Raw genomic sequence first — 14,027 nt, forward strand, 5'->3', positions numbered from 1 at the left:
ACTAGTCAGCGGAGAGGGGGGAACCGCTACTAGTCAGCGGAGAGGGGGGGAACCACTACTAGTCAGCGGAGAGGGGGGGAACCACTACTAGTCAGCGGAGAGGGGGGAACCACTACTAGTCAGCGGAGAGGAGGGGAACCACTACTAGTCAGCGGAGAGAGGGGAACCACTACTAGTCAGCGGAGAGAGGGGAACCACTACTAGTCAGCGGAGAGAGGGGAACCACTACTAGTCAGCGGAGAGAGGGGAACCACTACTAGTCAGCGGAGAGAGGGGAACCACTACTAGTCAGCGGAGAGAGGGGAACCACTACTAGTCAGCGGAGAGAGGGGAACCACTACTAGTCAGCGGAGAGAGGGGAACCACTACTAGTCAGCGGAGAGAGGGGAACCACTACTAGTCAGCGGAGAGAGGGGAACCACTACTAGTCAGCGGAGAGAGGGGAACCACTACTAGTCAGCGGAGAGAGGGGAACCACTACTAGTCAGCGGAGAGAGGGGAACCACTACTAGTCAGCGGAGAGAGGGGAACCACTACTAGTCAGCAGAGAGAGGGGAACCACTACTAGTCAGCGGAGAGAGGGGAACCACTACTAGTCAGCGGAGAGAGGGGAACCACTACTAGTCAGTGGAGAGAGGGAGTAGAGGGTGGGGAAGATGGAGATAGAAGAAGCAGCAAGTGAGAAGGGATATGTTGAGGACAAAGAAAACCTGAAAAAAAAGTGATGATACTCATATAGCTAGGTGATAATGCTAGTTCTCTCTACTGGACACACACACACTACCAGTGTTTTCTATCATTGCCCCTCTCAAACTAGAAGTAAACAACTGGCACCTCCCTGCCTAAATAGTTGAGACATCTCTATTACACTATCAATAGAAATTGAGCCTTTTTCCCCACGTGTCTGAGTTTTGACATGTGGCTAACATTGAGTTCAAAATAAAATATACTACTAATAACTTCTGGCTAGCTAGAGGTCTTGAGCAGCAGTCATCACTTGGGTCACAAGTGTTGTGACACAAATGTGACAATGCATTAAATTCAATGGAGTATGATAGCTAGCGAGCGAGCAAGCTAAGTTAGTTCAGTTATGAACCTTATGTGGTAGCAACGTTTTAGTATATGTAGCTAGCTAGATAGCCAACTAGTTAACGTTAGCTTGTCAACAACAACAAAAATTAAGTAGGTGTGGCCCGCCCTAGTTAACTACAGTGTCAATATAAAGGTACCAGTGGTATGGCTGGTTACTAACTTCAGTACCTAGTTAAATTGACAGTTAACTAGCAAAACCTGTTATATGGCTAACCACCTGCGTACTAGTTAGCTTCCATGTAAACGTTACCTTCTCAACACACAGCAAAAAGCTTACTAACTAACAGGCGATGCATGTAACGTTAGCTGTTGAAATAAGCCAAATGAGCTTATAACGCTGTCTCTAACGTTACTTTCTTGAAGGAAACGTCGTCTATAAACAACCTAATACTTTTACCAGGAAAGGTGATCATTTGTAGACGAACACACATAACATTACGATATTATAAACAATCATGCTAGCTTGCTAGCTAGCTACGTCAACTAGGGAGTTAACTTAGCTAGCCGGGATTTGACAAGAATGTATTCGACCGCTCGGTATTCTCTCGCCCCGTATATCAAGCACACAATCATACACGGCCTAGAAACATAACATCGTAACTTACCCATTTTTTTGTTTGTTTGTTTGTTTGTTTTTTTTGTCTTAAATAACAGATACTTCCGTGTGTTGTTTAGAAATAAATAGTAATCCTCTTTCTCTCTTGGCTTTCCAGAATTTGCTCTTCACAGGCAATATGTCGTCAGAGAAATACGGAGGGCGAGAGAGGACAAATTTAATCCAACTGTTTCCCACGGACGCCAGGGGGCGCGAATACGACACTACGGTTAATTAAATAATTATAATAATAATAATAATAATAATAATAATAATAAATTATTACGCAATACATTCGTCACAAATTCAAACAGTGGGATGTTTTTTATGATATTTGATCAAGTTTAAAAGTCTTAATGTTACGTGCACAGGTACATACTGTTTTCATGAAAAATCAACAAATGTAATTCAAAATCCAAGCAATGATTGAAAAGACGTCACTGGCTGTGCAGACAAATTCCCAGCCGACACTGAGTGTTCAAAACATTAGGAAAATCTGCTCTTTCCATGACATAGACTGACCAGGTGAATCCAGGTGAAAACTATAATCCCTTAATGATGTCACTTGTTAAATGCACGCCGAATACAACAGGTGTAGTAGACCTTACGGTGAAATGCTTTCTTACGAGCTCCTAACCAACAATGCAGTTTAATATATATATATTTTAAAATATGAATAAGAATTAGAAATAACAGTAACAAGTAATTAAAGAGCAGCAGTAAAATAACAATAGCGAGACTATATACAGGGGGTCCCGGTACAGAGTCAATATGGAGACTATATACAGGGGTCCCGGTACAGAGTCAATGTGGAGACTATATACAGGGGGTACCGGTACAGAGTCAATGTGGAGACTATATACAGGGGGTACCGGTACAGAGTCAATGTGGAGACTATATACAGGGGGTACCGGTACAGAGTCAATGTGGAGACTATATACAGGGGGTACCGGTACAGAGTCAATGTGGAGACTATATACAGGGGGTACCGGTACAGAGTCAATGTGGAGACTATATACAGGGGGTACCGGTACAGAGTCAATGTGGAGACTATATACAGGGGGTACCGGTACAGAGTCAATGTGGAGACTATATACAGGGGGTCCCGGTACAGAGTCAATGTGGAGACTATATACAGGGGGTACCGGTACAGAGTCAATGTGGAGACTATATACAGGGGGTCCCGGTACAGAGTCAATGTGGAGGCTATATACAGGGGGTCCCGGTACAGAGTCAATGTGGAGGCTATATACAGGGGGTCCCGGTACAGAGTCAATGTGGAGGCTATATACAGGGGGTACCGGTACAGAGTCAATGTGGAGGCTATATACAGGGGGTACCGGTACAGAGTCAATGTGGAGGCTATATACAGGGGGGTACCGGTACAGAGTCAATGTAGAGGCTATATACAGGGTGTTACGGTACAGAGTCAATGTGGAGGCTATATACAGGGGGTCCCGGTACAGAGTCAATGTGGAGGCTATATACAGGGGGTCCCGGTACAGAGTCAATGTGGAGGCTATATACAGGGGGTACCGGTACAGAGTCAATGTGGAGGCTATATACAGGGGGTACCGGTACAGAGTTAATGTGGAGGCTATATACAGGGTGTTACGGTACAGAGTCAATGTGGAGGCTATATACAGGGGGTACCAGTACAGAGTCAATGTGGAGGCTATATACAGGGGGTACGAGTACAGAGTCAATGTGGAGGCTATATACAGGGGGTACCAGTACAGAGTCAATGTGGAGGCTATATACAGGGTGTTACGGTACAGAGTCAATGTGGAGGCTATATACAGGGGGTACCGGTACAGAGTCAATGTGGAGGCTATATACAGGGGGTACCGGTACAGAGTCAATGTGGAGGCTATATACAGGGGGGACCGCTACAGAGTGCAGGGGCACCGGTTAGTTTTCTTTCTTTCTTTAACATTTTTTTATTTCACCTTTATTTAACCAGGTAGGCAAGTTGAGAATAAGTTCTCATTTACAATTGCGACCTGGCCAAGATAAAGCAAAGCAGTTCGACACATACAACAACACAGAGTTACACATGGAGTAAAACAAACATACAGTCAATAATACAGTAGAAAAATAAGTCTATATACAATGTGAGCATATGATGTGAGATAAGGGAGGTAAAGGCAAAAAAGGCCATGGTGGAGGTAATAGTTGAGGTAATATGTACATGTAGGTAGAGTTATTAAGTGACTAAGCATAGATAATAACAACAGAGACTTGTAAAAGAGGTGGGGGGGGGGGCAATGCAAATAGTCCAGGTTGCCATTTGATTAGATGTTCAGGAGTCTTATGGCTTGGGGGTAGAAGCTGTTTAGAAGCCTCTTGGGCCTAGACTTGGTGCTCTGGTACCGCTTGCCGTGCGGTAGCAGAGAGAACAGTCTATGACTAGGGTGGCTGGAGTCATTGACAATTTTTAGGGCCTTCCTCTGACATTGCCTGGTATAGAGGTCCTGGATGGCAGGAAGCTTGGCCCCAGTGATGTACTGGGCTGTACGCACTACCCTCTGTAGTGTCTTGCGGTCGGAGGCCAAGCAGTTGCCATACCAGGCAGTGATGCAACCAGTCAGGATGCTCTCGATGGTGCAGCTGTAGAACCTTTTCTTTTCAGTCTCCTGTGGGGGAATAGGTTTTGTCGTGCCCTCTTCACGACATTATTGGTGTACTTGGACCATGTTAGTTTGTTGGTGATGAGGACACCAGCGAACTTGAAGTTCTCAACCTGGTCCACTACAACCCCGTCAGTTAGAACGTGGGCATGCTCGGTCCTCTTCTTCCTGAAGTCCATAATCATCTCCTTTGTCTTGAAGGGAGCAGACAGGTTAAAGAAGGATTTTTTTAAAGCCTTGAGACAATTGAGAAGGATTGTTTATGAGTGCCATTCAGAGGGTGACTTTGAACGGGGTATGGTAGTAGGTGTCAGGCGCACCAGTTTGAGTGTGTCAAGACCCTGCAACGTTGCTGGGTTTTTTCAGGCTCAACAGTTTCCCGTGTGTATCAAGAATGGTCCACCACCCAAAGGATATCCAGCCAACTTGACACAACTGTGGGAAGCATAGGAGTCAACATGGGCCAATATCCGTGGGGAACTCATTTGACACATTGTAGAATCCATGCCTGACGAATTGAGGCTGTACTGAGGGCAAAAGGGGGTGCAACTCAATATTAGGAAGGTGTTCCTAATTGTTTGTGTACTCAGTGTAATTCTAAGTACATTTTTGGGAGGCCTTTATTGATCTGCAATTGGATTCTCTCTCTCTCTCTCTCTCTCTCTCTCTCTCTCTCTCTCTCTCTCTCTCTCTCTCTTCTCTTTTCTCTCTTCTCTCTCTCTTCTCTCTCTCAGGGCTTTATTGGCATGGGAAGTGGCATTGCCAAAGCAAGTGAAGTAGTTAAAAGTGAAATAAACAAAAATGTACAGTAAACATTACATGCACAGAAGTTCCAAAATATATATTTTTAGGAATTCTTTGTCTATATTCAAAGAGGCTTTATTGGCATAGGGAACATGTTTACAACATCAACCAAAAAATACTAGAAATGAACAGTAAATATGGCACTCAAAAAGACTTTTAAAAGATAAAGACATTTCAAGTGTTATATTTAAAGCAATATGGCCCGAGGAGGTGTGGTATATTGCTAATATACCACGACTAATCAGCATTCAGGGCTCAAACCACCCAGCTTATAATTGCATCTCCCGAGTGGCGCAGCGGTCTAAGGCATCTTAGACCTCTCCATCTCAGTGCAAGAGGCGTCAATACGGTCCCTGCTTCGAATCCAGGCTGTATCACATGATTGGGAGTCCCATAGGGCGGTGCACAGTTGGCCCAGTGTCATCGGGGAAGGCCGTCATTATAAATAACAATTTCTTCCTAACTGACTTGCCTAGTTAAATACAGTGAAGGTAAAATATATATACATTACTGTTCAAAAGTTTGGGGTGACTTAGCCAGGCCTAATTGCCCAACATCAGTGCCCGACCTCACTAATGCTCTTGTGGCTGAATGGAAGCAAGTCCCCGCAGCATTGCTCCAACATCTAGTGGAAAGCCTTCCCAGAAGACTGGAGGCTGTTATAGCAGCAAAGGGGGGACAAACTCCATAATAATGCCCATGATATTCTAATGAGAAGTTCGACGAGCAGATGTCCACATACTTTTGATAATGTAGTGTATTTACCCCAGAGACCAGTTAGGGAGAAAATATGACTTTTACGCTGCATTTCCTATATTCCTACTGTAAAATAAACTACCAGCAGGTCCCACAGAGACTAAATGTGAAATACAAGCAGGCGTAACTGACATTTACTGGAGATCCCATGTAAAAAAAAACTCTCCCCACTTCCTGGCAGCAGCTCCATATCATATTTATATTTGGTCTGTGAACATGTGTCTATGTGTGTGTCTCAATATCAGGTACAGGTTGATTGTAAAGATGGTTCTGTCTTCCTTACTGGATATAAGTCCCCAGATTCTCCTCTCACTGTACACACACACACACACACACACACACACACACACACACACACACACACACACACACACACACACACACACACACACACACACACACACACACACACACACACACACACACACACACACAAAGACTAGTGGAGAAAGAACACTGTCAGACTTTGACAGAAAGAGGATGGAAAGAGAGATTAAAGTCTGTGGGGAGTTTTTTGTCTGTGACTGGGTCTTATCTCCCATACCTCCCTCCACAGCCCCTGTTAGACCAGTGAAACAGACCGAATAGAGAGGAGGAAGAAGAATAGAGAATAGAGAAGAAGAAGAAGAAGAGAGAATAAAGAAGAAGAGAGAATAGAGAAAAAGAATAAGAAGAGAGAATAGAGAAGAAGAAGAAGGCGAGAATAGAGAAGAAGAAGAGAGAAGAGAGAAGAAGAAGAAGAGAGAATAGAGAATAACAAGAAAAAGAAGAGATAATAAAGAAGAAGAGAGAATAGAGAAAAAGAATAAGAAGAGAGAATAGAGAAGAAGAAGAAGAAGAGAGAATAAAGAAGAAGAGAGAAACAAGAAGAAGAAGAGAGAGAATAGAGAAGAAGAAGAAATAGATGACATTTGATGAGAGGCAAGAGACGGGGGAAGTCCCAATATGGGCCCTGGTCAACAGATGTGCACTATACAGTATAGGAAGTAGGGTGCCATTTGGGACGGCACTAGGGAGTATTAGAGGGATATTTAAAGGTGTTATTAATCCGTTAATTTCTTATGGCTGGAATCCCGGTAACGGGATCGATATGACAACAGCCAGTGAAATTGCAGGGCGCCAAATTCAAACAACAGAAACCTCATAATTAAAATTCCTCAAACATACAAGTATTTTATACCATTTTAAAGATAAACTTGTTGTTAATCCCACCACAGTTTCCAATTTCAAAAAGGCTTTACTACGAAAGCACACCAAACGATTATGTTAGGTCAGCAACTAGTCACAGAAAAACACAGCCATTTTTCCAGCCAAAGAGAAGAGTCACAAAAAGCAGAAATAGAGATAAAATTAATCACTAACCTTTGATGATCTTCATCAGATGACACTCATAGGACTTCATGTTACACAATACATGTATGTTTTGTTCGATAAAGTTAATATTTATATCCAAAAATCTCAGTTTACATTGGCGCGTTATGTTCAGTAATGTTTTGCCTCCAAAACATCCAGTGATTTTGCCGAGAGCCACATCAATTTACAGAAATACTCATCATAAATGTTGATGAAAATACAAGTGTTATGCATGGAACTTTAGATAAACTTCTCCTTAATGCAACCGCTGTGTCAGATTTCAAAAAAGCTTTACCGAAAAAGCACACCATGCAATAATCTGAGTACGGCGCTCAGACACAAAAACAAGCCATACATATATCCGCCATGTTGGAGTCAACAGAAGTCATAAATAACATTATAAATATTCAGTTACCTTTGATGATCTTCATCAGAATGCACTCCCAGGAATCCCAGTTCCACAATAAATATTGGTTTTGTTTTTTCGATAAAGTCCATCCTTATTGTCCAAATACCTCCTTTTTGTTCGCGCCTTCAGTTCACAAATCCAAATTCACGACGCGCAGGCCAGACGAAAAACTAAAGAAATTCCATTACAGTTCGTAGAAACATGTCAAACGATGTATAGAATCAATCTTTAGGATGTTTTTATCATAAATATTCAATAAGATTTCAACCGGAGAATTCCTTTGTCTTTAGAAATGCAATGGAACTCAGCTACCTCTCACAGGAGCGCGCATGACTGAAGCTCATGCCCTTCTGGCAGACCCCTCACTCAATCAGCTCTTATTCTCCCCCACTTCACAGTAGAATCCTCAAACAAGGTTCTAAACACTGTTGACATCTAGTGGAAGCCTTAGGAAGTGCAATATGACCCCACAGACACTGTATATTGGATAGGCCAAGACTTGAAAAACTACAAACCTCAGATTTCCCACTTCCTGGTTGGATTTGATCTCAGGTTTTTTGCCTGCCATATGAGTTCTGTTATACTTCTGTTATACTCACAGACATCATTCAAACAGTTTTAGAAACTTCAGAGTGTTTTCCATTCAAATCTACTAATAATATGCATATCTTAGCTTCTGGGCCCGAGTAGCAGGCAGTTTACTCTGGGCACCGTATTCATCCAAACTACTCAATACTGCCACCCAGCCATATTAATCCTTGTTTGATATTTACTACCTCTGAATGCTTTCTGTCCACAGACCAGCAGGCTACATGGTGCTGCTTTCTCTCCCCAGACCTGCAGGCTACATGGTGCTGCTTTCTGTCCACAGACCTGCTGGCTGACTACATGGTGCTGCTTTCTCTCCACAGACCTGCAGGCTGACTACATGGTGCTGCTTTCTCTCCACAGACCTGCTGGCTGACTACATGGTGCTGCTTTCTCTACACAGACCTGCAGGCTGACTACATGGTGCTGCTTTCTCTCCACAGACCTGCTGGCTACATGGTGCTGCTTTCTCTCCACAGACCTGCTGGCTGACTACATGGTGCTGCTTTCTCTCCACAGACCTGCTGGCTGACTACATGGTGCTGCTTTCTCTCCACAGACCTGCAGGCTGACTACATGGTGTTGCTTTCTCTCCACAGACCTGCTGACTACATGGTGCTGCTTTCTCTCCACAGACCTCACAAACTTTCGCTCATGTAGTCGTTGTTGAAGAGGTGCTGCAATCTGTTCGAGTGCCCTCGCCAAGTGATTGATCTATATGTTAAAGAGAGTGGGCCTCAAGCTGCATCCCTGTCTCACACCCCGGCCCTGAGGAAAGACATGTATGTGTATTGCCTATTTTAACCCCACACTTGTTTGTGTACGTTGATTTTATGATGTCATAATGTTTTTTCCCCCAACACCGCTTTCCATCAATTTGTATCAAGCAGACCCTCATGCCGAATTGTGTCAAAAAACTGCTTTTGTTTTGTTTCCTTGTCAATAATGGTGTGCAGGATGTACAGTTGAAGTCGGAAGGTTACATACGCCTTAGCCAAATACATTAAAACTCAGTTTTTCACAATTCCTGACATTTAATCCTAGTACAAATTCCCTGTCTTAGGTCAGTTAGGATCACCACTTTATTTTAAGAATGTGAAATGTCAGAATAATAGTAGAGCGAATGATTTATTTCAGCTTTTATTTCTTTCATCACATTCCCAGTGGGTCAGAAGTTTACATACACTCAATTAGTATTTGGTAGCATTGCCTTTAAATTGTTTAACTTGGGTCAAACGTTTTTGGGAGCCTTCCACAAGCTTCCCACAATAAATTGGGTGAATTTTGGCCCATTCCTCCTGACAGAGCTGGTGTCAGATTTGTCAGATTTGTAGGCCTCCTTGCTCGCACACACTTTTTCAGTTCTGCACACAAATCTTCTATAGGATTGAGGTCAAGGCTTTGTGATGGCCACTCCAATACCTTGACTTTGTTGTCCTTAAGCCATTTTGCCACAATATTGGAAGTATGCTTGGGGTCATTGTCCACTTGGAAGACCCATTTGCGACCAAGCTTTAACTTCCTGACTGATGTCTTGAGATGTTGCTTCAATATGTCCACATAATTTTTTCCCCTCATGATGCCATCTATTTTGTGAAATGCACTAGTACCTCCAGCAGCAAAGCACCCCCACAACATGATGCTGCCACCCCCGTGCTTCACAGTTGGGATGGTGTTCTTCGGCTTGCAAGCGTCCCCCTTTTTCCTCCAAACATAACGATGGTCATTATGGCCAAACAGTTGTATTTTTGTTTCATCAGACCAGAAGACATTTCTCCAAAAAGTATGATCTTTGTCCCCATGTGCAGTTGCAAACCGTAGTCTGTCTTTTTTATGGCAGTTTTGGAGCAGTGGCTTCTTCCTTGCTGAGCGGCCTTTCAGGTTATGTCGATACAGAACTTGTTTTACTGTGGATATAGATACTTTTGTACCTGTTTCCTCCAGCATCTTCACAAGGTCCTTTGCTGTTGTTCTGGGATTGATTTGAACATTTTGCACCAAAGTACGTTCATCTCTAGCAGACAGAATGCGTCTCCTTCCTGAGCGGTATGACGGCTGCGTGGTCCCATGGTGTTTATACTTGCGTACTATTGTTTGTACAGATGAACGTGGTACCTTCAGCCATTTGGAAATTGCTCCCAAGGATGAACCAGAATTGGACGTCTACAATTTTTTTTTCTGAGGTCTTCACTGATTTCATTTGATTGTCCCATTATGTCAAGCAAAGTGGCACTGAGTTTGAAGGTACGGCCTTGAAATACATCCACAGGTACACCTCCAATTGACTCAAATGATGTCAATTAGCCTATCAGAAGCTTCTAAAGCCATGACATAATTTTCTGGAATTTTCCAAGCTGTTTAAAGGCACAGTCATCTTAGTGTATGTAAACTTCTGATCCACTGGAATTGTGATACAGTGAATTATAAGTGAAATAATCTGTCTGTAAACAATTGTTAGAAAAATGACTTGTGTCATACACAAAGTAGATGTTCTAACCGATTTGCCCAAACTGTAGTTTGTTAACAAGAAATTTGTGGAGTGGTTGAAAAAACGAGTTTTAATGATTCCAACATAAGTGTTTATAACCTTCCGACTTCAACTGTATATCTGGTATTTTGATAAGAAGACAATTTGACATTTGTTGAGGACATTGTTTTCGCTGAGGAGACGTTGGCGGTTGATGATACTGAAATTGGATTTTAGTCCTGTAGTTCATTCATTTTAATTGGAGAATTCAGTGGGTTCTGGTAGTCTTTAGTATTTAAGATTTGTATTTAATCATGTATATGTTTTTGCAGTTTGCTATTTGTTAAAGAGCCAAAAAAGATTGGAGAAGCTGTTTAACCATACATCTCTGTTTTGGATAGATAATTCTTCATGTTGTTTGTTTCGAGTTTTCCAATTAGATTCTATGGATTCTTCAATAACATTGAGCTGATTTCTGACATGCTGTTCCTTCTTTTTCCGTAGTGTATTTCTGTATTGTTTTAGTGATTCACCATAGTGTCACGTCCTGACCAGCAGATGGAGCTGTTGTTGTAGTTTTGGGGTCAGGACGTGGCAGTCTTGTGTTCTGTGTTGGTCTTGTGACTCCTGATCAGGAACAGCTGGGGATCGTTGTTCCTGATTGGGAGTCATATATGTAGGAGTATGTTTGTCACTTGGTTTTGTGGGTAGTTGATTTTGCACTGCTGTATGTAAGTACTTAGCCTGTAAAACTGTCGGTCTGTCGTTCTCTTTTGTTTATTGTTTTTCCCGTGTTCACGTTTATTTAATAAATTATCATGATGAACACGCAACCTGCTGCACCTTGGTCCATTTCCACAGAAGACAGCCGTTACAGAACTACCCACCACCAAAGGACCAAGCAGCAGAAGAGGAGGAAGCCACAGGAGAAGGAAATGGAAGAATGGACCTGGCAGGACGAAAGAAAATTCTGGGCGGACAAGTTAAGGGAGCTAAGGGAACCCGAGAGGCAGCCCCAAGATTTTTTTGGGGGGGGGCACACGGGTAGCTTGGCCAGGCCAGGGAAGAGCCGTAAGCCAGCTACCCGTGACTACAGGGAGGTGCGTACGAGGTGGAGGGCGTCATGTTACGCTGAGGTGCGCACCATCTCGCCTATACGGACGCACAGCCCAGTGCGCCCAGTACCAGCGCCCCGCAGGTGCCAGGGCAAGGGGAGCATCGAGCCGGAAGGGGTGATGCCAACCCTGCACTCAAGACCGCCAGTGCGCCCTTTCGGTCCGGTGTTTCCCGCTAGACACACTAGCATGGAGGTGCGTGTCTCCAGGCTGGTACGTCCAATACCTGCCCCACGCATCAGGAGTCAACAGTCGTCGGAGCTGCCCGCCAGTCAACAGTCGTCGGAGCTGCCCGCCAGTCAACAGTCGTCGGAGCTGCCCGCCAGTCAACAGTCGTCGGAGCTGCCCGCCAGTCAACAGTCGTCGGAGCTGCCCGCCAGTCAACAGTCGTCGGAGCTGCCCGCCAGTCAACAGTCGTCGGAGCTGCCCGCCAGTCAACAGTCGCCGGAGTGGCCGGACTGCGCTGAACTGCCGGAGTGGTCGGACTGCGCTGAACTGCCGGAGTGGCCGGACTGCGCTGAACTGCCGGAGTGGCCGGACTGCGCTGAACTGCCGGAGTGGCCGGACTGCGCTGAACTGCCGGAGTGGCCGGACTGCGCTGAACTGCCGGAGTGGCCGGACTGCCCTGAACTGCCGGAGTGGCCGGACTGCCCTGAACTGCCGGAGTGGCCGGACTGCCCTGAACTGCCGGAGTGGCCGGACTGCCCTGAACTGCCGGAGTGGCCGGACTGCCCTGTTCTGCCGGAGTGGCCGGACTGCCCTGTTCTGCCGGAGTGGCCGGACTGCCCTGTTCTGCCGGAGTGGCCGGACTGCCCTGTTCTGCCGGAGTGGCCGGACTGCCCTGTTCTGCCGGAGTGGCCGGACTGCCCTGTTCTGCCGGAGTGGCCGGACTGCCCTGTTCTGCCAGAGTGGCCGGACTGCCCTGTTCTGCCAGAGTGGCCGGACTGCCCTGTTCTGCCAGAGTGGCCGGACTGCCCGGTTCTGCCAGAGGTGCCCGCCTGCCCTGATCTGCCAGAGGTGCCCGCCTGCCCTGATCTGCCAGGGTGCCCGGCCTGTCAGGATCAGCCCGAGGGGTCCTCCTGCCCTTCGGTCCAGCCCGAGTGGCCCGCATGCCTTCCGGCCCAGCCCGAGGGGCCCGCATGCCTTCCGGCCCAGCCCGAGGGGCCCGCATGCCTTCCGGCCCAGCCCGAGGGGCCCGCATGCCTTCCGGCCCAGCCCGAGGGGCCCGCATGCCTTCCGGCCCAGCCCGAGGGGCCCTCCTGCCCCCCGGCCCAGCCCGAGGGGCCCTCCTGCCCCCGGCCCAGCCCGAGGGGCCCTCCTGCCCCCGGCCCAGCCCGAGGGGCCCTCCTGTCCTCCGGCCCGGCTCGAGGGGTCCGTCTGCCTGGCGCAGCTATCGGCTCCACCGAAGTGGGCGACGCCGAGGGTGGAGCAGGGTCCACGTCCTGCACCGGAGCCACCTCCAGGATAGGTGGGTTGGGGAGGGAGGGTGTAGCACAGTGCCGTCGTTGACGGCAGCCACCCTCCCTTCCCTCCCTTATTGTTTAGGGGTTATTGTTTATGGGTTTTGTTGGGGATTTTGTTTGTTGGTGTTTTTTTCGTTGTTAGGTGCATTCCGGGGTCTGCACCTTGAGGGGGGGTACTGTCACGTCCTGACCAGCAGATGGAGCTGTTGTTGTAGTTTTGGGGTCAGGACGTGGCAGTCTTGTGTTCTGTGTTGGTCTTGTGACTCCTGATCAGGAACAGCTGGGGATCGTTGTTCCTGATTGGGAGTCATATATGTAGGAGTATGTTTGTCACTTGGTTTTGTGGGTAGTTGATTTTGCACTGCTGTATGTAAGTACTTAGCCTGTAAAACTGTCGGTCTGTCGTTCTCTTTTGTTTATTGTTTTTCCCGTGTTCACGTTTATTTAATAAATTATCATGATGAACACGCAACCTGCTGCACCTTGGTCCATTTCCACAGAAGACAGCCGTTACACATAGTGAAGGCGTAGACTCAGGTTTTCTGGGTCTCTCTGTTTTTGATTGGGTAGATTTCTCAATTTCTTTCTTACGTTTTTGCATTCTTTATCAAACCATTTGTCATTGCTGTTAATTTTTCTTAGGTTGTCTGCTTGACATTTTTAGATTTGATAGGGAAGCTGAGAGGTGAAATATACTGTTTAGGTTTTCTACTGCCAGCTTCACACCTTCACTCTTGCAGTGAAACGTTTTGTCC

The 14,027-nt window shown here is 45.9% G+C and overlaps 1 protein-coding gene across 2 annotated transcripts in view; it reads right to left on the reverse strand.

Moving 5' to 3' along the window:
- LOC106570694 (importin subunit alpha-7) overlaps positions 1 to 1,891 on the reverse strand; it is a 36,202-nt gene extending 34,311 nt beyond the window's left edge. For both annotated transcript variants that reach the window (XR_006759015.1, XM_045695057.1), the window contains exon 1: positions 1,698 to 1,891. Coding sequence is in view for 1 of the 2 variants with exons in the window: in XM_045695057.1 (XP_045551013.1) it covers positions 1,698 to 1,701 (4 nt within the window). In the remaining variant the exon portion in view is untranslated. The remainder of the gene's footprint in view (positions 1 to 1,697) is intronic.
- Positions 1,892 to 14,027: the final 12,136 nt, after the last annotated feature.

Source organism: Salmo salar, chromosome ssa14 (genome assembly GCF_905237065.1).
Source record: "Salmo salar chromosome ssa14, Ssal_v3.1, whole genome shotgun sequence".
In the NCBI taxonomy this organism is placed as follows: Eukaryota; Metazoa; Chordata; class Actinopteri; order Salmoniformes; family Salmonidae; genus Salmo; species Salmo salar.